The sequence below is a fragment of the Ovis aries genome, chromosome X (genome assembly GCF_016772045.2).
Source record: "Ovis aries strain OAR_USU_Benz2616 breed Rambouillet chromosome X, ARS-UI_Ramb_v3.0, whole genome shotgun sequence".
NCBI lineage: Eukaryota > Metazoa > Chordata > Mammalia > Artiodactyla > Bovidae > Ovis > Ovis aries.
Window position 1 is genome coordinate 128,670,575 of NC_056080.1, and position 23,151 is coordinate 128,693,725.

Consider the following 23,151-nt stretch of genomic DNA (forward strand, 5'->3'; position numbering starts at 1 on the left):
ATTCAGAAAGAGACAAGTTTTGACTTCTTTAATAATACATTCAAAATTTTAATATGAGGAGGATTCACTACTTTAATTAACTTTAAACACAATTTTAAGAACAAAAGACCACACACTGGTCAAAACATTTAGATATTCAAAGGGTATGAAGTCACAATAGAGTGGAAAACCTTACGCCAACTGAATTCAGTATGCTCATTGTACAGCTGACCAAACTAAAGGCCAAGGCAACTGGAATATAACAATCCACATGTGCTTTTGAAAATGACAGAAACTACCTCAGTTATAAGAAATGCAGGTTGACCGCTTTAGGGGAATGTAATCCTCAAATTAGCAATTTAGAATTTTCCACTGTAGTCTATGGCCATACCACCTGTCTGTGCCTGATGTTGTCCAATCTCAGAAGCTAAGCACGGTCAGAGTATGGTTAGCTTATGACCACAAACTTCTTCTGGTTAGAACTGGGATGGGAGAATTCCATCATAACCCAATTAAAAATGCAAGGATGCTAAATGTACATGAAAAGTTACTCTTGTAAGTTGGGATGCCTTAATGCTGAGGCAGTAGAATAAAATGGCTACACAGATAGCCACCCCTGGTTGCTCAGATGGTAAAAAAAAAAACAAAAAACAAAAAACACAAATCTGCTTGCTAATGCAGGAGACCTGGTTCCATCCCCAGTAGGGAAGATGATCACAGGGAGGGGAATGGCAACTCACCCCAGTATCTTCCCTGGAGAACCCTATGGACAGAGTAGTCAGTGGGCTACAGTTTCCGGGGGTGGCAAAGTCAGTCATGATGGACACTTTCACAAATAGAACAGTGAACACAAATTCTAAGTCAAGATAATATTCATAAAGAAACAAGTAACATGAATTTTCTTTTTCTGAGATAAATTTATTTATTTTAATTGGAGGTTAATTACTTTACAATATTGTATTGGTTTTGCCATACATCAACATGAATCCACCACAGGTATACACGTGTTCCCCATCCTGAACCCCCCTCCTTCCTCCCTCCCTGTACCATCCCTCTGGGGCTTGATGACCTTTTCAAGTAATGAATTTAAAATGAACTATGTTAGCTCCAAACACAAGATGAACAGAAAACCACTTTAGAATTTATGTAATATTCTTGCTGAAAAACGGTTATTGAAATCACAACAAAATAACAGAATATCTTTAAAGCAATGCTTTATTTATAACCTTTAGTCATTTCATTTGCCAATTTTTAAGAAGTTATATTTGGTTTGTAAATTTTGTGCAAGTAGACTTCTGCTTTATTGTTCCCCAAACTGCAGATATCCAAGACACAGATGCCATGTTCTCTATCCATTTTAGATACTTCTTTGATAATGTCACCTAAAATTAAAGCAGATGGAAAGTATTATAAAACAGATAAATATTTACTCAGATTAAGTATCACAAAAGCTGATTTTTCTTATAATTAACAGTGTCTGTGATTTTCTCCCTCTTCCCTCCAATTCATCACACACATCCATCGAGTTATGTCACAGTAATTTCTGCAGATAACAGTGAATACATCAAACAAATGCTATAAAAAATGTCAAGATACAAGCTGGTACTCCCCATAATTAATTAACTAAATAAATCTACATATTTTCAAGGTCATTTAGGTGCCAAGTAAACAGTTTCCTAGTACTCCTCAAGGAAATACAAAGAATAAATTTTTCTATTTTGAAATTCAATTATCAATTATTTACAAAACTTCTAAGACATAAAGCAAAGTAAGAATAATAATTGAAGCTGCTTTTAAAGTATATTTCCTTTGAAGTAGCTTTATTAACTAACTTAGCTTTGGATATTCTTAAGCACCTTTATCAAGAGGGGATTGGGTGAGACATTGATGAAAATGGCAGAGTACAGAATTTCAGGGCTCTCTCCCTCCACTAAAGCAACTTAGAAGCTGGCAAGAAGCTCAGATCAGCTTTTGCAGAACTCTGGAATTTAGAACAAAACAACAACCTGGTGAAAGATTAATGAATAGAGATTCTGCTGCACTGTGGTAAGAGTGTGCTTGTTTTGAACTGCCCACCTACTCCCCAAATCAGCAACAGTCATGAAGATGGCAGCTTGCCCTCCTGGTACAGGTTGGTAGCATCAGAGGGAGCAATGCTGACCTTTTTCTCAAAGATGTGGTTGTGTCCTTTTGATGTCTTAGGCAGCTCCCTCAAGGTCAGATGCAAGAAACTGCTTTTGTTTTGCCCAATTTGGAGCACCCCCACGACTAGGGTAGCTTTCCCAGTGGCTTTTGCCGAAAGCATATTAAGGGAGGCCTGGCGTGCTGCGATTCATGGGGTCGCAAAGAGTCGGACACGACTGAGCGACTGAACTGAACTGAAATGAACTGATATTAAGGCAAAAGCACTGATCAATCAGAGCAGATAGAGCCGGGGATAAAGTTGGGACAAGCAATAGATCAGACCAAAAAGCCTGGAGAGAAAGGAGCTGGGAAAAGAGATGTAGGGGGAGTATTATTGGCTTTTAAGACTTCCTGTGTATTTCAAGGAATCAAGGTAGCCACGTATATGCCCAGTGCTGGATGCATGTTCAGAAAAGGCCTGAGAAAACACTCATTGTTCACCTCTGGCTAACCATCAGTCTCTGCAGAGCAGAAGTGAGGGCTAAGACAGGACCACAAACAACTGGCTAAGTACTGAAGGGGCTTCCCTGGTGGCTCAGTAGTAAAGAATCCACCTGTCAACGTAGGAGATGCGGGTTTAATTCCTGCGTGGGGAAGACCCCTGGAGGACAGCCTGGTAAACCACTTCAGTATTCCTGCCTGGAGAATCCCATGGACAGAGGAGCCTGGCAGGCTACAGTCCATGGGGTCGCAAAGAATTGGACACAACTGAGTGACTAAACCACCACAAAGCACCAAAGGGGTACCACAACACGGAGTCAATCTGCCAAACATGAGGGAGTACTGTTCTTCTTTCCTTCCTTTTCTTGGGTAAAATGGGATTTAAGGAATATCTTTCAGAACACTACCTGACCGCTACTAAACTACTGTATCACAGATTCTGTGACTGCACATGACAAAGATTTCATTTTAACTATGAGAAGACTGAAACATTTAGAGGTTAAGTAAAATAACCAAAGTCACAGGGTGATTCTAAACTGGACAGTCTGGCATCAAAGTAAGGGCTCTGAACCTTTTGTGCTACTTCTCTAAAAAATTATGCTAAAAGGCTAGCAGTACATCCACATTTTATGGGGCCTGAAAAGGTACAGTATTGGGGGGCCCTCTTTATGAAACAGAAAGAAAAATACCTCCAAGAAAACCCCAGAAGGGCCTCGGAAGGGATTTATGCAAGTGAGAACTCCTCAAGCTTAGATTTCATCAGCTTCACATGAAAGCCACATCTGCCACAGAATCGGATGTTTTTTTAATCCTTAATAATTTTATTTATTTTTGTCTCTGCTGGGTGTTTGTTCCTGCATGGGCTTTGTTTTTAAGTTGCACAGAGTGGGGGCTAGTTGCAGTGCACAGGCATCTCCCTGTGGCGGCTTCTCTTGTTGTGGAGCACAGGGTCTAGGCACGTGGGCCTGAGCAGCTGTGGCATATGGGCTCAGCAGTTGCACTGCATGGGCTTAGTTGCTCTGAGGTATGTGGAAACATTCTGGACCAGGGATCAAACCCACATCTCCCACACTGGCAGGTGGACTCTCTACCACTCAGCCACCAGGGAAGCCCCTGATGAATTATTTAAAACTGTGCAAGGTCCCTAACACACAATGGATATAATAAAAGTGCTAGGTCTTCCCTGGTGGCTCAGTGGTAATGAATCCACTTGCCAATGCAAGAGACCTGGCTTTGAGCCCTGATTCAGGAGGATCCCACTTACTGCAGAGCTACTAAGCCTGTGCGCAACAACTACTGAGCCTGTGCTCTAGAGCCTGGGAGCCATAACTGCTGACCCCATGTGCAGCAACTACTGAAGGCCTTGTGCCCTAGAGCTCGTGCTCTAAAACAAGAGAAGCCACCAGAACAGAAGCCCATGCACTGCAACTAGAGGGTAGCCATCCTTCCCCACTCCACAGCTAAAGAAAAGCGCATGCAGCAATGAAAACCCAGCACAGTCAAAATTAAAAAAAAAAAAACTTGCTAGTACTATATAGTTTTCTCCTTCTTTGATTAGAATGGACTTTAATCCAGGTGCTTTGGAAAGATTTTAAGATCTTCAGATTTGATGCTAACAACAGAAACCCAAACCTTAATAATTCTAATTGTTACCATGTGGTTTATAAATACTGAGTTACCCAGTACCTGCAACAAAATGTATAAGTCAGTCTTCTGTTTAGGTGACTCTGCCTACTTGTGTAAATGACAACCTCTCTGTGCTTCAATCTGCTCATGTAGTAACTACATCATAGGAGGATTAAATGCATGAAAAAGCACTTTGGTAGCTGATGTAACAATTAAATGTCAGCAACCATCCTTTTCTACTTCAGAAAAACTGGTATTACATTACAAATTTTTGGAGGTTTTCGTTAAATGTAATATTGCTTCTCTTGTTACCATACTGATTCTTTTCTATTTATAACTGTGTTTTGATGGGCAGTAAAACAAAGTGTCTCAAAAGTTTTAAATAGATAAAATGTGCTTTACACAGTTGTCTATAAAAAGTGCTTTATGTAATCCAAGCAATTCATACTATAAACGTCACTCTTACTGTTGTATGCAACTTTTGCTATCATGTAAATAAGTAAATAGAACTAATAGATACCCTGCTTTAAAAAATACCCTGCTATTAAATTACAATGTTATCATTTATATTACAAAGGAATTGTTTTAAGAGGGTTATAGATTTTACCTATAAAATGAGCTTCTCTACATCTTGTTTTAAATTGTTAGAATTACAAAAATTGTATATTTTTAGGAACATCATATATACATAAGGTGAGTGTGACAAAGGAATGCTATGTGTTTACCATTCCATTTCCTATTCATGGTCACATGGGAGACAAAGAGTCCTGGCCTCCCTTTAGTTAGGTTAGCGTTAGTCGCTCAGTTGTGTCCAACTCTTTGCAACCCCACGGGCTGTAGCCTGCCAGGCTCCTCTGTCAATGGAATTTCTCAAGCAAGAATACTGGAATGTGTTGCCGTTCCCTTCTTCAGGGTATCTTCAAAAGCCAGGGATCAAACCTGGGTCTCCTGCACTGCAGGCAAATTCTTTACCATCTATCTGATCCACCAGTTAGGTTGAGATCATGTAAATAAATTCTGGCAAATGTGAGTGGAAATGTAGCGGTTTTGGTCCAACACAATTACAAGCCAGTTTCTTTCATCCCTTTCTTCCTTTGCCTAGACAACCCTAGAAGTCATTTGTTCCTGTTGGAGCTGCAGCAGGATGGAAACAGGCTACATTCCTGAATCACTGCTGGGGAGAAAGCTAATAACTGATTGCATCAGACTTGACTTGAGCAAGAAACAAACTTTTACTGTGTTAAGTCACTGAGACTTTGGAATTGCTTTGTACTGCAGCACAGTCTAACCTATCTTGTAATATAGTGTGTCATTCCTTTCTCTGAACATAATACTGGAAATTCGGATTACCTAGAGGATAACAGAATTATTTTCTTACATGTGTTAAAACCTTTTCATACCATGTTACACTTCTTAAATGTTTATCAATGCAAACTGCTTTCAAAGAGGTGGGATGTGTATGTGTGTGTGTGTATATACATACATATATTCTTGTACTTAACAGTTAAAAGTATAATAGCAATTTCAATATCGTATCAGTATTATTCAACATGATTTGGGAACTATGGCTAATCCCTTGGAAAAACATTAAGCTGGATCCCCCATCTCATTCTCTATACCAAAATAAATTCCAAATGGATTAAAATTTTAAACTATAAAAATGAAACCATATTAACAAAAGCAAAAAAAAAAAAAACAAAAACAAAAAACACGCCCAGACAATCCAATTCAAAAATGGGCAAAGGACTTAAATCAACATTTCTCCAAAGAAGATATACACATGGCCAACGAGCTCATAAAAATATGCTATCATTTGTAGTTAGGGAAATGCAAATCAGAACCACAACGAGATATCACTGTAGGATGGCTATTATAAAAAAACACTCAAAAGCAGAGCCCCCCCCCCCAAAAAAAAAAACCCAAAATAATGTGTTGGTGAGAATGTGGAGAAATTGGGATCCTCATGGATTGCTTATGGGAATGTAAAATGGTACAGCTGCTGTGGAAAATGGTTTGCTGGTTTCTCAAAAAGTTAAATATAGAACTACCAAGCTGCTGCTGCTGCTGCTAAGTCGCTTCAGTCGTGTCCGACTCTGTGTGACCCCATAGACGTCAGCCTACCAGGCTCCGCCGTCCCTGGGAGTCTCCAGGCAAGAATACTGGAGTGGGTTGCCATTTCTTTCTCCAATGCATGAAAGTGAAAAGTGAAAGTGAAGTCGCTTAGTCGTGTCCGACTCTTTGAGACCCCATGGACTGCAGCCCACCAGGCTCCTCCATCCATGGGATTTTCCAGGCAAGAGTACTGGAGTGGGATGCCACCGCCTTCTCTGAGAACTACCATATGACTCAGCAATTCCAACCCTAGGGATATTCTTAAAACGACTGAAATCAGGGACTTAAACAGGTACTTGCACACCAATTTACATAGCAGAACTATTCACAGTGGTCAACAGATGGAAACAACCCAAATGTCCATCAACAGGCGAATGAATTAAAAAAAAATGTGGCACATACATTCACCAGAAGATCATTCAGACGTAAAAAGAAATGAAATTCTGATATATATTATAACATGGATGGACCTTGAGGATATTATACCAAGTTAGTAAGTCAGACCGAAAAGGACTAAACTGCATTACTTCACTTAGATATCTAGAATGGGCAAATTCATGGGGACAGAAAGTAAAATAGAGGTTATCAGGAGCTAAGGAGAGGGGGGAATGGGGAGTTATTGTTTAACAGGTATAGTGTTTCTGTTTTCAGATGATGAAAATGTTCTGAAAATGGTTAACATTGATGGTTGCACAACACTGTAAATGTACTTAGTGTCACTGAATTGTACACTTTAAAATGGTGAAAGTGGTAATTTTATGTTATGCATATTTTACCACAATACAAATTATATGTGAGTAAAAAAAACATATAAAAGTATCAGAAAAAAAACAGTGAATTAAAAAAAAATCTTCGACTGAGTGATGTCTTCTTGAGTCTGACATAAAATCGATAGCCACAAAAATGAAAGACTGATATATTTGAGTACATAAAAATAAAATTACTTAACAAATCAAAACAAGATTCCCATTGAATAAATTTCAAACTGATAAAAAAAGTATTTGCAACACAGAATGAAGGTTAAATTTCTTCAGTATGCAGAAAGAGCTTACAAATTAATTTTAAAAAGAACTCAGAAAAATGGAAAAAAAAACTAGCATAGAAAGTTCTAGAAAGTTCACAGAAAAATATAAATGGCCAATAAATATATGAAGATATTGAACCTTAGAAATAATTCAGAACTGCAAATGAAAATAATGATAACAATACATTTTGCCTATCATCTGCCAAAGATTAACAAGACTGATACTATCTAGTATTTTTAAGGGAGTGAGTCAAGTGGCACTCTTTCTTTTGGTTGAAGTGTGAATTGTTATAACCTTTTTGAAGGACATTTTGACAATACCTACCAAAATTTTGGGCTTCCCTGATGTCTCAAATCTGCCTGCAATGCAGGAGACCCAGGTTCAATCCCTGGGTTAGGAAGATCCCCTAGACAAGGAGATGGCAACCCACTCTAGAATTCTTGCCCGGGAAATCCTTGGATAGAGGAGCCTCATGGCTATAGTCCACGGGTCACAAAGAGTCAGACACGACTGAGTGACTAACACTTTCACTTTTCACTTACACCAAAATTTTGAATTTGGTGACATCTAAGAAATAGGGAAAAGAATACATCAAGGCTGTATTTTGTCACCCTGCTTATTTAACTTATATCTAGGGTACATCATGAGAAATGCTGGGCTGAATGAAGCACAAGCTAGAATCAAGATTGCCGAGAAAAATTAATAACCTCAGATATGCAGATGACACCACCCTTATGGCAGAAAGCGAAGAACAACTAAAGAGCCTCTTGATGAAAGTGAAGAGGAAAGTGAAAAAGTTGGCTTAAAACTCAACATTCAGAAAACTAAGATCATGGCATCTGGTTCCATCACTTCATGGCAAATAGATAGGGAAACAGTGGAAACAGTGAGAGACTTTATTTTGGGGGGCCCCAAAATCAGTGCAGATGGTGATTGCAGCCATGAAATTAAAAGATGCTTACTCCTTGGGAGATAAGTTATGATCAACCTAGACAGTATATTAAAAAGCAGAGACATTACTTTGCCAACAAAGGTCTGTCTAGTGAAAGCTATGGTTTTTCCAGTAGTCATGTATGGATGTGAGACTTGGACTATAAAGAAAGCTGAGTGCTGAAGAATTGATGCTTTTGAACTGTGTTGTTGGAGGAGACTCTTGAGAGTCCTTGGACTGCAAGGAGAGCCAACCAGTCCATCCTAAAGGAAATCAGTCCTGAATATTCATTGGAATGACCGATGCTGAAATTCCAATCCTGTGGCCACCTGATGGGAAGAACTGATCATTGGAAAAGATCCTGTTGCTGGGAAAGATTGAAGGTGGGAGGAGAAGGGGCCGACAGGATGAGATGGCTGGATGGCATCACCGACTCAATGGACATGAGTTTGAGTAAACTCTGGGAGTTGGTGATGGACAGGGAGGCCTGGCGTGCTGCAGTCCATGGGGTCACAAAGATTTGGACACGACTGAGCAACTGGACTGAAGAATTCATTTTACAGATATATAAGTGAACAAAGATTATAGATTATATATACATACACATGGGGCTTCCCCAGTGGCTCAATGGTAAAGAATCTGCCTGTCAACACAGAAGATGTGAGTTTAATCCCTAATCCGGGAAGATCCCCTGGAGGAGGAAATGGCAACCCACTCCAGTCTTCTTCCCTGGGAAATCCCATGGACAGAGGAGCCTGGCAGGCTACAGTCCATGGGGTCACAAAAGAGTCAGACACAACTTAGCAACTGACCACCACCAACATACATACACACACACAGATAGATATAGATACTCATTGCAGTACTGTTTGCCAGTATAAAAAACATTTGGAAACAATCTAAATGTCCATCAATACGGGACTAATTAAGTAAATACCAGTATAGCTACACAGTGGAGTATTTATAGCTACTAAAATGAAAGAGGTAGCTCTCTATATATTGATACTAGCATGAAAGCTATTCAAGTGTTAACAGATAAAAGTTGGTTATGAAACCATGTTTAATATAATTCCATGTATGTATCTAAGAGAGAGGGGAACAGACTGTATGTGTGCGTGTGTGCGCATGTATGTGAGACAGAAAGAATATACTGTCAAATGTAAAAATAATTTCTTAAAGGATTTAAGTACAGGTTATCTCCAGAGAGTGGGTGGGCTGGTAGAAAGGGATGAACCTTCAAAGGCAGGGAGGGAAACTTTCAGTTTTACCCTGTACCTTTTGGTATTATTTGAATTTTTAAATTATGAACATGGATAGCTTTTATTATTAAAAAAAACTAGTTTATAAAAATGTTGAAAAGATGATACCAATGTTATACTGTAAGCCACTGCATTACATTATTCTGTATATTTTTTTAATTAATTTATTTTAATTGGAGGCTAATCATTTTACAATATTGTGGTTTTTGCCATACATTGACATGAATCAGCCATGGGTGAACATGCGTCCCCCATCCTGAACCCTGGTCCCACCTCCCTCCCCATCCCATCCCTCTGGGTTGTCCCAATGTACCAGCTCTGAGTGCCCTGTTTCCTGCATTGAACTGGGACTGGCCATGTATTTCACATATGGTAATATACATGTTTCAATGCTATTCTCTCAAATCATCCCATCCTCACCTTCTCCCACAGAGTCCAAAAGTCTGTTCTTTGTATCTGTGTATCTTTCCATTTGTAATTATGGAGAGAATGGAAATGTTTGGAACCAAATTGATCTGTGCTCAAATCCTAGCTGTTATCTATGCTGATAAATCTCTCTGATCTTCAGTCTAATCATCTATCAACAGGAGATAATAATGTTTACCTTGCAAGGCTCTTCTTGTTAGGATTAGTTATTCAGTCCAGTTCAGTTCAGTCGCTCAGTCGTGTCTGACTCTTTGTGACCCCATGAATCACAGCACACCAGGCCTCCCTGTCCATCACCAACTCCCGGAGTTCACTCAGACTCAGGTCCATCGAGTCCATGATGCCATCCAGCCATCTCATCCTCAGTCGCCCCCTTCTCCTCCTGCTCCCAATCCCTCCCAGCATCAGAGTCTTTTCCAATGAGTCAACTCTTCCCATGAGGTGGCCAAAGTACTGGAGTTTCAGCTTTAGCACCATTCCTTCCAAAGAAATCCCAGGGCTGATCTCCTTCAGAATGGACTGGCTGGATCTCCTTGCAGTCCCGGGGACTCTCAAGAATCTTCTCCAACACCACAGTTCAAAAGCATCAATTCTTCGGTGCTCAGCCTTCTTCACAGTCCAACTCTCACATCCATACACGACCACAGGAAAAACCGTAGCCTTGACTAGACGGACCTTAGTCGGCAAAGTAATGTCTCTGCTTTTGAATAGATGTAACTTATGTAAAATGTCCAGGCACAATGCTTTGCAGAGAGCTAAATGGACACTATCATTACGCCATGAAAAATATGGTATTCCATGTTTGAAATGAATTACCTTGCTTTTGATTATATCCCTTCTCTCTTCTAGTGATTCTTGCCCTTCATGTCCCAAATATTAACTGCTCTAGCAGAATGGTACCAGGTATTTTCACATGATCATGTTAAGTGACTGCTGGAAGAATGTTGGCACTAGCAAGTAGTGGGTAACTATGAATTTTGTCTTTGTTTTTTTACATTGTTAATAGCATACACAGACAGCAGAAGAAACATGACAGAAGTGGATACTGCAGTAAAGCAAGAGCAAGAGTTCCATAGAGATTTCAAGTGCAGATTAGGGCCCTAATTACCAAATCCGGGGTTACTGACAGTCTAAGGAGCTGAAACGTAAGAAGTAATGTGTATGCATGCTCAGCTGCGCTTGACTTTTTGCAACCCCATGGACTGCAGCTTGCCAGCTTCCTCAGTCCATGGGATTTCCCAGGCAAGAATACTGGAGTGGGTTGCCATTTCCTCCTCCAGGGAATATTCCTGACACAGGGATTAAACCCGCATCTCCTGTGTTTCCTGAATTGGCAGGTGGATTCTTTACCACTGAACCACTCGGGAGGCCCCGTAAGAAGTAATACTGCAAGTTAATATATCATCTTTAAAATGGATTGTGGGAAAAATAAAGAACCTTATCTCTTACAAAATTGGCTACTTAAGTTCAGTTTGAAGTGAGGTGTTAGTTGCTCAGTTGTGTCCAACTCTTTGTGACCCCATGGACTGTAACCCACCAGGCTCCTCTGTCCATGGAGTTCTCTGGGTAAGAATCCTAGAGTGGGTTGCCATGCCCTTCTCCAGGGGATCTTCCTAATCCAGGGATTGAACCTGGGTCTCCCATATTGCAGGCAGTTTCTTTACCATCTGAGCCACCAGGGAAGTTCAGTTTGCAGTAACTGTTACTGCCAAAAGTTACTTCATCATCAGGCACAACTCCTAAGACTTGTTTAAAAACAACATGCACTCAGGAGTTTCATCAGCTTAGAAAGACCCACCATAAAATCCCAAGATAATAAGGCGTTTCTTTAGTGCTTTTTTAAAGGGAATATTCATATAAGCTCAATTAAAATGGCTAGAAACGTTACCACATGCTTAGGAAATAGAAATGACAGAAGAAAGTGAATAGGATAATTATAATTGGACATGTCATTTTACTCATATATAAAAATGATTTAAAGTTCAGGATGTTATATAGCAGCCTAAACAATTCGTTGGTTGAAGGGCTTCACTACTGGGATTACACACATGCTTAGCAGTCCTCAAGGAACTTATTGCATAGCACTTGAATAACTATTTATAAGAGAAAACAACTGTACTGCACTATAGTATGGGACTTCCCTGGTAGCTCAGCTGGTAAAGAATCTACCTGCAATGCGGCGATCCCAGTTTGATTCCTAGGTCAGGAACATCCCTTGGAGAAGGGATAGGCTACCCACTCTAGTATTCCTGGGCTTCCCTGGTGGCTCAGATGGTAAAGAATCTGCCTGCAATGCAGGAAACCTGGGTTCTATCCCTGGGTTGGGAAGATCCCCTGGAGGAGGGCATGGCAACTCACTCCAGTATTCTTGCCTGGAGAATCTCCATGGACAGAGAGGCCTGGCAGCCAAAGTCCATGGGGCCGCAAAGAGTCGGTAATGACTGAGTGACTAAGCACACAGTATGGGGGCACTGAGATTTCGGGGAATTATAAGGTGAAAGGACAAACTGTCTTGCCCGAATTAAAAGGAGAGAGGAGTAAAAGCTGCACTGTTCCATATGCATACCACTTCAGTTTAGTGAATACTTACATTTAGAAATGTATTATAAAAGAACATTCTTAATGCCTGCCTGGAGTAGAAACCATTAATCTATCCAATTTTATTTTAAAATATATTCTCATTTATCTTTGGGTACTTTTACCAAATAATTCTTTAAACTGTATCAAATGTTAAAGCTAGAACTGTTTATATAGTAACATCTTAAGGTTGGGACCATTTGCATTATTAATTGATTTTATTTTCTGACTGCAAAGATCCTGAGATTGTCTCACCTGCAAGTACTCTTGAACTTCTAATTATTTCACTGCCAGTTGATGCCTGTGGATACACACAGCTGTAACGCATGCAGGTTAATAATGTGTCTACTTGAGATGTTCGGGCATCTTGTAGAGAATACATGGGGAGGAAAGCTACATTGATTGCTCTCTCATGGTTCAGACCTGTTACAGAAAAATCACACATTATTAAAAGTGTAGTTAGTAACATGGTGCTAATGAGGCCAGATCTGATGGTCTGATCCTCACGTGTGCCAGATAGCTTCATAACTGTAAAAAATAACTTTCAAAACTAAGGGACTAAACCCTTTGCCATGCAAATGCTTATAAATACATTATACTGATTGAAAGAGGAGACACTTCAGAGCAATCTAGCATCATCGTTGGAAATAACAGTCCCAAATCTTTTAAATATTGATGGATGGCTTAAATATTAATATTGAGAGAACAGCCTAGTCACAAAAATGAAGACATGTAGAGAATTTTCATCATCATTTATGATAGGCACCATTACAGGACAGGAGAATTCAGAGATAACTACTGGTTCTTTTACTGCCATTTTGGACTTACGGATATAAGACTCAAGCAAGGCCAGGGATGGAAGTACCAAGGTTCCATTTGTCCTCAAACATACAAGAAAAATTTCAGTCACTCACCATTAGGGCTAGAAAAGGTTGCAGCTTGGGGGAACCACCACCATGCATCCTGACCTATGTCTGTTGTCTCTTTATGAGGGTCAATGTCAACTAGGGTGGATTAAAAAGACTTCTGACAGGCAAGGGTTTCAGCTGGGTATTCAAGCATGAGCAGCATTTAAATAAACAGAGGGAAGGGTATTTCAGGTAGGGCAGGAAGAAGCCAAAAGTACAGGCCAGAGTAAGGAAACCATCTTGACTGGATCAAGGAAAAATATGCAGAGCACAGCTTGACAACTCTGAATTCCACCCAGACACTCAAACCAGAAACTTAGAAGTTACCCTTAACTCTTCCCTTTCATTCTTCCCTGATATTTAGTCAGCAAGTCCTATAGATTCTATGACTTCAGTATCTGCCCTATTCATCCCATAGCAATTCTTAAGTATAGAGCATGAGCCAATGATATGTTAAACAAGTCCTTCCAGTTAAGCTGTAAACTGATCCAGAAACGGAAGTCCATTCTTTGTTTTTTATGGGTCAACAACACTAAGTTACATAGCTGTAACTTAACAAATAACTAAGGGCTACTTAAAGCTTTTTAAGGATTACTAAAATCTGGTATTCATAAACTAAAATAGTCATACCATCTAGAATTTACTGTGGATTCCAATTCAGTATTATTACTCCCTCATAACTCAGCAATGCTGCAAAACTCATGTCAGTGTGCACATACTCCTATCCTATTTCCTTGATTCTAATACCAAATCTAAGGCATACCATCCATTTAATAATGGGTTTTTATTTTTTTAAATTTGTATTTTTACTTTATTTTACTTTACAATACTGCATTGGTTTTGCCATACATTGACATGAATCCACCACGGGTGTATATGAGTTCTCAATTCTGAACCCCCCTCCCACCTCCCACCCCATATCATCTCTCTGGATCATCCCCGTGCACCAGCCCCAAGCATCCTGTATCCTGTATCGAACATAGACTGGCGATTCGTTTCTTACATGATGGGTTTTTAATAAAAAGAAAACACTGCATTAAATGTACCCATTGACCATAAGATGCATTCCAACTTGCAAATGTAAAAAAAGAGAAAGAGTGCTTTAGAACTGAGAAAATATCAAGTTGGAAACCTCGATTTTTAGGAAGATAGCTTTATTATCATTGTGTCATTGATACTATTATGAGTTGCTTTCTAAATTATAGAATACTGTGAGTTTAGCTTCAACATTACTGGTAGAATTCGTCATGAGTTGTTTGGCTGAACTAGAGTTCAGAGTGCAAATGTATAAGTAAATATGCCCAAGACCTCTGTACTTGATGTTCCTGTACGTAGAATGCTCTTTCCCCAGATAAACACACGGCTTGGTCCTTCACCTCCGTTAGATGTCTGGTGAAATATTATTTTCTTAGGGAGACCTCCCTGACCACTCCATTTAAAATTTAGCCATTTTCAATGACAGCACTCTCTAACCTCTTTCTTCTAGCATTGATCGCCATACGTCATTTCACCACAGGGCTCTGTTATCGTTTGCATTAACTCATGTAACCTCAGTCCCCAGAGCAGCACTGAGCATGCCTTAGGTGCTCAGTAAATATTTGTGGAATTGAGTAAAAGAATGTATACGTGCACATTTCAATGTACAATTCTCGACTAATTAGACTTTAGGACATTTGTGCACTGTATTCAAATATGAATTCATCCATATTCACAATAGCAAAAGAGATGAACACAAATATCCTCCCCACAATGTACAGGTATAATGCACTTCAATGGTGACAATTTATGTGTTACTTAGGTAACTTACAACATACTACTTAGGTAAGTGTGGTAATACATGTGGATTATATTAAAAATTGGAGGGAAATAGAAAATCAAACAAATAAGCTCATATTCCTCTTTTGTAAAGTATATTGTATGCAATTCATATATCTTCCTCTCAAATTCTTCGTTATCAATGTATTCCTTTTCCAATGAAAGTCTGTGTGTTTGTGTGTGTGTGTGTTGGGTAGGATCCCACCACCCAGCATAGTACTTGGTATATGCTATATTTTATGAAATCTAAAATATCATTGTTTTTTAAGATGATCATTATTTTATACACCACTAAGGAAAAAAAATACTACCAATTAAACAAAGGCATGGCATCAACTGTAAGATCAATATCCATTTTAAAAGATGTTAACATACGGGGAAAACAGTGTGTCTTACACTGATGAAATCTGATAGTAGGTACTTAAGGTTTAAGGATTAAATTACTTTTATTATGCAATGGAATAAGGGACAGAATTAAGGGGTAGCAACAGTAACCCATACAATCCAGTGTGCGGCTCCATTTGGGATACAAGAATGAGAAGCATGTCAGTGGAATAGGATATCCTAAGGATACAGCCAGTGAAGAAACCAAGAGTGAGGGAATCCAGTTCTACTCAGATTTTAATGGTTCAAGTAGCCTTTGACACGGAAGGAGGCATACCTCAGGGCTACAAATAATTGGTCCTGAGAGTGCAGGCTAGTGCCAAGGAGGGCAGGAATTATGTTGCTCTGCTTGGTTGCTTTAATAAGAGAAAAAAATCAAGATAAGTAAAGCCTTATGATTTCCATGTAACTACAGCATATTACATTACTTTGATGTTACAGTTAATGCAACTACTTATTTACAATTTGTGATTATTTAAATCCATTTTTCAGAAAAGGAAAAGAATGATACAAAATTTTTCAACAAAAAATCCTGATTAAAAAGTCTACAAAACACTATCTTAACATTCTCCTTAAATTACACCTATTGTTACTGGAGTTTGTATCTCTTGATATCCAAGAGATAAACAGATGGCTTTCAGAGGTTTACTAAAGGTTGGCTGAGTAATTATTTTCCTCATTGTCTAAGTCAAATGCAAACTGAAGAGAGAACTTTTAAACTTTAATTGACTCATAGCATTTCATGAGCAACTATTAATAAATTAGTGTTTGCAGAATCAATGATGTACTAATGCCATCTTTGAGTCCAATCAAGCTTTTGAGAAGTATCTTCTTAATATTTTAAGTGAGAAATAATTCTTAAAATTGACGAACAGATTAAAAAGCTTATACTTGGGCTAAATGTATTGAAAATTTCATCTTACTTCATTCAAATATCTTCTCTTTGAAGTGTGTTATTATGTAATAGGCAATGAGCTGAGATTTTAGCACATACTATCTACTTATTTGAGTCAAGTAAGATGGCGTAACGAGAATTATTAACACAAGAATTGGTACTTTTGGGATAGGTTTCTGATATTGCCACAGTACCCAACTGGTTGTTGGGAGCCATTGGAATTGTGGGAAGGAAGATTAATAATTCTGTGCAGTATTTTCAATAATGATTCACCCTAGACCAGTCAAAGCTAACGACCAAGTAATGGGATTATGGTCTGAATAACCTTTCTGGCTCCCAAAATAAGACACTTCAAAATTACTGGGCCCTCTAGAGATCAGCAAGATAAAGCTGAAGGATAATAAACTACTAGAAGGTAGTATCAGTGTAGGCTGTACACTCTTCATGTCAGAAGAACTTTAAAAATCATTCAGACTTATCTGCCTTCATTGGTTTAGCCAGTTATATCTGAAAACAGGGATCTAGAATAGGGGTCAGCAAACTATGAGCTGGGAGCAGGGATCAAATGTAGCTTCTACCTGGTTTTGAAGAATCCATGGCCTAGGAAACTTGTTTTTCATTTTAAATGGTTGGAAAAAAAAAAGAATATTTCTTGATACATGAAAATTACATGCAATTCAAATTCAACTGTCTATAAATAAAGTTTTAGTTAAACATAGTTAGGCACACTCACTTACACATTGTCTATGACTGCTTTCACACTAAAACAGCAGAGCAGTGAAGTATCACCTCACACCTGTTGGATCAGCCATCATTAAAAAGTAAAAATGGAGCTACCATATGACTCCTGGCTATATATATAAAAACCCCCCACTAATTTGCAAAGATACATGCACCCCAATGTTCACAGCAGCATTACTGATAACTGCCAAGATATGGACGCAAGATAAGTGACCATCAACAGATGAATGGATAAAGGAGAGTGGTATACATGCACAATAGAATACTACTCAGTCATAAAAAAGATAAAAAATTGCCATTTGCCGCAACATGGATGGACTTGCAGAGCATTATATTAAGTGAAATAAGTCAGACAGAGAAAGACAAATACTATATGATATTGCTTATATGTGGAATCTAAAAAATAAAACAAACTAGTGAGTATAACAAAAAAGAGGCAGACTCACAGATATAGAGAACAAACTAGTTGTTATGGGAAGGGGGAAGAGAGAAGGGGGAGGGACATTATAAGGGTAAAGGATTAAGACATGATTTCTAATCATGGCCTGACTTTTACCTATCCAGTAGGTAAGACTAGAAGATATCCAGGCTTCTTTTATCTTTGAAACTAAGTACCTCATCAGGAACAATCCCTTTTCTCCCTTCCTGCAAGAAAACTCACAGAAAATTACTACTGAATGCTGGTAATTTGTTATTTACAGGCACCTAGTAATACTTACTTTTTCTGTTTTATTTAAAATGTTCTGTTTTATTTAATCCACATGTAGCTTATTTTTCAATGTTTTTATCCCTGTAAATCCACTTACGCCCTTGAAAAATGGTAGGATATAAAGCAGTCCAATTCTAACATGAATTACAGCTGGTTAAGTATAACAACAAATTAGCCTCCTTTACATCTGATTCTTGCTTTTCGGTGATACATAAGATAGCTGAAATGTTTAGAGGATCAGTAACATGTTGAAAAGAAGAAAAATATTCAATTTCTATGACTGCAAATGAACTCATGATTTTCATGGTTACTTCTTGTATGGGAAATCTCTGCTGTAATTATTATTTCCTGGATATAAAACTAAGATAGATAAACTACCCAAAGAGACCAAGCAATGCAGTCTAATAAAAAGAAGCATTTGAAACTTAGATCTGAGACTGTCTTAACAGTCAGTGGGAATTCATACTTTTCATAAATTATATACATAGACACAATCACATGGATGTAATATTTATATGTGAGGAGGTAGGGAAGAAGAGTGGGAGAGAGTAAGAGGGAAAAAGGAATCTTGATAAAGGTCAAGGTAATTCATTCCAGTACTAGAGATATAAAAATCTATGAAATACATTTTCTTTCAGGCATTAAATTAATTTGCTAATGGCATTTCATCATTCTTTCACTTAAGGTAATCAGATCTTCCTTTCAAGTACAAATAAAAAATTTCCCTTGATCTAGAGAGTATCTCTAGATAATTAATTTTTGTGCACAGTTTTCATTCACGAGAAACAAAATTTAAAAATGAAGTTTAACAATGTGTTGACTTTAAATTTTTATAAGTTCCATAGCTACATGTCAGTTTAGAACAACCTAAGAAAATAAGTTTATTGTCACTTATCAGACAATATAGTTTGGGGACTTCCTGGGGGGTCCAGTGGTTAAGACTTCGAGTTTCCACTGTAGGGGGCTCGGTTTCAATCCCTGGTAGGGAACGAAGATCCTGCATGCTGTGTGGCATGGCCAAGAAAAGAGAAAAAACAAGATAGTTTTTTTCAGTAGCTTGTTTCTTTTCAACCTAAGTTACTTGAGAATTTTATTTTCTTCACAGGCTAAACAGACAGAAGTTCATAGGATCTTCTCTTAATTATCCCTTTCTCTTGAACTGACATTTTACGCTTCCGTGGTTCAGATGCACCCAGAAAGAGAGGCAGAGAAGATGAGCAAGAAAGTGGTGGCTAAAGGAGAAGAGAATCGATTTTAGAGTCAGTCAGGGGATAGAAAAGTTCCCTTGGTTCCCAGTCTTCTCTCCTCAAATACTTTCCAAGGATTTGCCAATATTTAAAAGCCCACAATTAAAGCTTCATGTATTCTAGGATGTGTTCCCATTCCTTTGGTTTGAGCCAAACAGGAGCTCTCTTTGGGTTGAACTTTTTTTTGGATAGGTGGAGGTGGAGCGTTTGTTTGCTTTTTTTTAAGCAAAATCATATCATCTGTATTTAAATTATGTCAAGTAAATAACATTCACAAGGGCTTTCCTGGTGGCTCAAATGGTAAAGAGTCCACCTGCAATGTGGGAGACCTGGGTTGGATCCCTGACTTGGGAAGATCCCCTGCAGGAGGGCATGGTAACCCTCTCCAGTATTCTGGCCTGGAGAATTTCATGGACAGAGAGGCTTAGCAGGTTCCAGTCCATGGGCTCACAAAGAGTTGGACATGACTGAGCAACAAAGCACAAGGAGACAGAAATATTCTAAGAAAAGAACATGCGACTTACCTAAGATGGTTAATTCAGAATGTCCAAGGCTTCGGGCGCTCTTAAAATTATCAAGTTTTGGGACCCTTCCTTCTGAGGGTATGTATTTTGCAGGCTGAGAATTAAACTGCCGACCAAGAAGATGTCTGTGCTCGAAACTAAATTTTCGTGGAATACTTTCAGGATAAACCTGGCTGTAATGCGGGTGATCTATCAAGCTGAACTTCTTGTCTTTCCACAGCTGACTTTCCCATTTATCACTTATAGTTTTTTTGGCTCTCACTATGAAGCTATGGCGTTTTCTCGACCTGCTAAAGAAACAATGAGATAAACACAACTGACCTATAAACTAATGAAATCAGGTAATTCAGTACAAAGCAGCAGATTAATAAGAAATAGCTTAAATAACTGTAAAAATCAAACAGCTGCCTAGAAAACATAAACTGAATGTCCAAAAGATAAATGTTATTAAAGTGAGGAATGAACTAAAATTCACCTTCAAAATAAACTTTTACTCCAAAGTATTAAAAATATTTTCTCTGTTGCTGGAATTAATGAGATTTTTAATTATCTTCTTTATACTTTTTCTATCTTTCCTAAATGCTCTTAAACAAACAAACATTCCTTGTATTTTCAGTGATAAATTCAAGTTAAGTCAAATTCATGAGAATATCAACATTTAGAGATTGAACCACTCCTCACTACTTGTGGAAGGTAAGCTTAAAATAAATTTTGTTAACTTTTGCTAAAAGTACCCTGAACAAATACAAAATATAGTCTATTTCTTGGATATAACACTCTTTCAAAAGGACCATTTATATGATATTCCTTTCAGATATAAATAACATATGAAAAACAAAGAGGGAACTAAATTGAAAGACCACTTCAACTCATGATTGTTCTCTGTCATCAAGTCCATTTATCATTTATGTACAACTTGCTTAACGTATTTAGTTTCTAAGGCAGAATATAATTTATCTCTTACACACTGTGATAGTTATTCACTCAGCAACACCTATTATGTACCAGATACTGAACTAAGGAGTTTGGTAAAGTAACATTTTAATTGAATAATATACACTGGAATCTGAAGACTTAGAGTAGAATCAGTTAAAAAGCCAGATCTTCTCACTTTGTCAGTTCTGCTAGCTCAGACAACCTGAACCAAGTTGTTTTTTCAGAACTCCATTCCTAAGTTTAATAAGGTTGCTGAATTGCTTCATTGTATGCTGCTCGTGCCTTGGAGTTCATTATTTTCCTAATATAAAAGACCTTGCTGAGACAGAAGGGTGTTTCAACAGCAAGGTTTCAGTGTGGTTAATATATCACTTCTGCTTTTGGACTTTATTCCATATCCCTAGACTACTTTCTTGGTTTCTTAACCCTAGACAGAGACTGAACATTTATTACGAGGTAAAATACTAGACTGAATTTTGAGAGAAGATGAAGAAGTTAAACTTCTTACCAGGAATTTCAAATACTGCAATATTACAAAAGAGTTTCTTTTTAATTCTCAAAATTTAGTTGATGAACACACTTAACTTCCTTGTAATACCACTTGATAACAAAAAGGACAGAACATATAATCACATGTGAAAAGGAAAAGACTCAATAAAAGCCAAGAGGAAAACTCTAATAGGACTAAACTGGAGATTGGGCAATGGATTTAATCCCTTTATCTTCTAGAAATGAATTCCTCTTATCTAAACCAATAAAAGTACATAATCAGATCAGCAATAAGTAGATATTACAACCCAATATAGTGAGAATTCCTGACTGATTTGTTCTAAAATATATTATGCAAAGAACAAGTTATAGGCCATTCCAATTTTGAAAAATTAAATAATTTCATCTACTCCATAGGAAAAAAAATCCTCTAATTCACACTGTCAGGAATAAGTCTGATAGTCTATTTTCTGTGCTTATATTCTCATTTGAGTGTTAAGAACTGGCAAGGTTTAAAGCTCACGTGAAAAAGATCTTCTGAAAAAAATCATGAATTGTTTTTTAATTTATTAACTTGGGACTGTAACTGTGTTACATATAATATGTAATTATGTTTCAAAATTAATACAAATGGGTATGAAATCAGTACAGGAGATACTGGCAGTCCCTGGTTATGAATACTAAGATTTCAAGGGCAATAATTAAGAAAGAGACAAAATGTATCTAGAGTTCAGGTTTTTCTAAAAATGGAAAATCATATACTATAATTCTTTAATTTTTAGCTTGAATATTACTAATATTACCATACAAAACACATTATGCTTTAGGCACAATACATAACTAAGATGGCCTTCCTGGTGGCTCAGTGGTAAAGAATCCACTTCCAAAGCAGAAGACCCAGGTTCGATCCCTGGGTTGGGAAGATCCCCTGGAGGGCATGGCAACCCACTCTAGTATTCTTGCCTGGAGAGTCCCATGGACAAAGGAGCCTGGTGGGCTGCAGTCCATAGCGTCACCAAGAGTCAGAGATGACTGAAATGACTGAGCACGCACATATGCACATAACTAAGATACAGCTTAATTACCTAGCAAAATTATACATATATATAGAATTATTTATCAGAATTATAGTAATCATTCTTATTTTAGTGAATCATTTTACCCTTATTCCTGATGAGAGTGGATATATATTTTAATGAAGAAAAATTTCAGAAGACCATATTTAGGTTGTGAATTGAAAAAGGTCATTGTATAAATGTGTATGTGTGGTGATTTTGTTTCTTCACTGAATCGACACTAAGCATTTCATTGTGTGGATAAGAGTGACAGGTAGGGGTATATGAAGGCATACGGGAGTGGGAAGAGCTATTTCCTTTGCCTCTTTCCTGCTTGCCTTCAATGACCCCATACTGGTGCAAGATCTATAAGACTGGAAAAAAAAAACAGGGTATTCCAGTCAGTGATCAGGTCTGTGCTTGGTAGCAAACATATAATGGACTTTAAAGGACTGTGTAAGTCAGAAGCTACTTATAATGTCTTATGATCTCAGTAGTACTATCATTGTTCATTGCTAGCTTTTCAGTATATGTCTCATTTATTTCTGTTACCAGATACAAAGGATAAGATGTTAAACTCTGTAATCTTCAAAATACCTAACACAATCAAATTGCATACACAAATTAGCTATATATTCACAAAATATGTACTTTTGAATTTACACACATAATAATTTCCAAAACTAACATGAAATATATCTGGGAATACATTAGTAACCTTGTTAACACATATAGATCCAATTCATTCATTAAACCCAAAATATAATAACACAAATGGGACTATGTAAAACTAGAAAGCTTCTGCATGGCAAAGGAAACCATCAACACAATGGAAAGGCAACCTACTGAATGGGAGAAAATGACTGCAAATCATATATCTGATATGGG

At 37.9% G+C, this 23,151-nt stretch overlaps 1 protein-coding gene across 1 annotated transcript in view; it reads right to left on the reverse strand.

Moving 5' to 3' along the window:
• Positions 1-1,176: 1,176 nt before the first annotated feature.
• RADX (RPA1 related single stranded DNA binding protein, X-linked) overlaps positions 1,177-23,151 on the reverse strand; it is an 85,837-nt gene continuing 63,862 nt past the window's right edge. The window contains 3 exon segments of the mRNA XM_027963492.3: positions 1,177-1,361; positions 12,816-12,983; positions 19,784-20,070. Coding sequence (XP_027819293.1) covers positions 1,231-1,361; positions 12,816-12,983; positions 19,784-20,070 — 586 coding nt within the window. The 3' untranslated portion in view covers positions 1,177-1,230.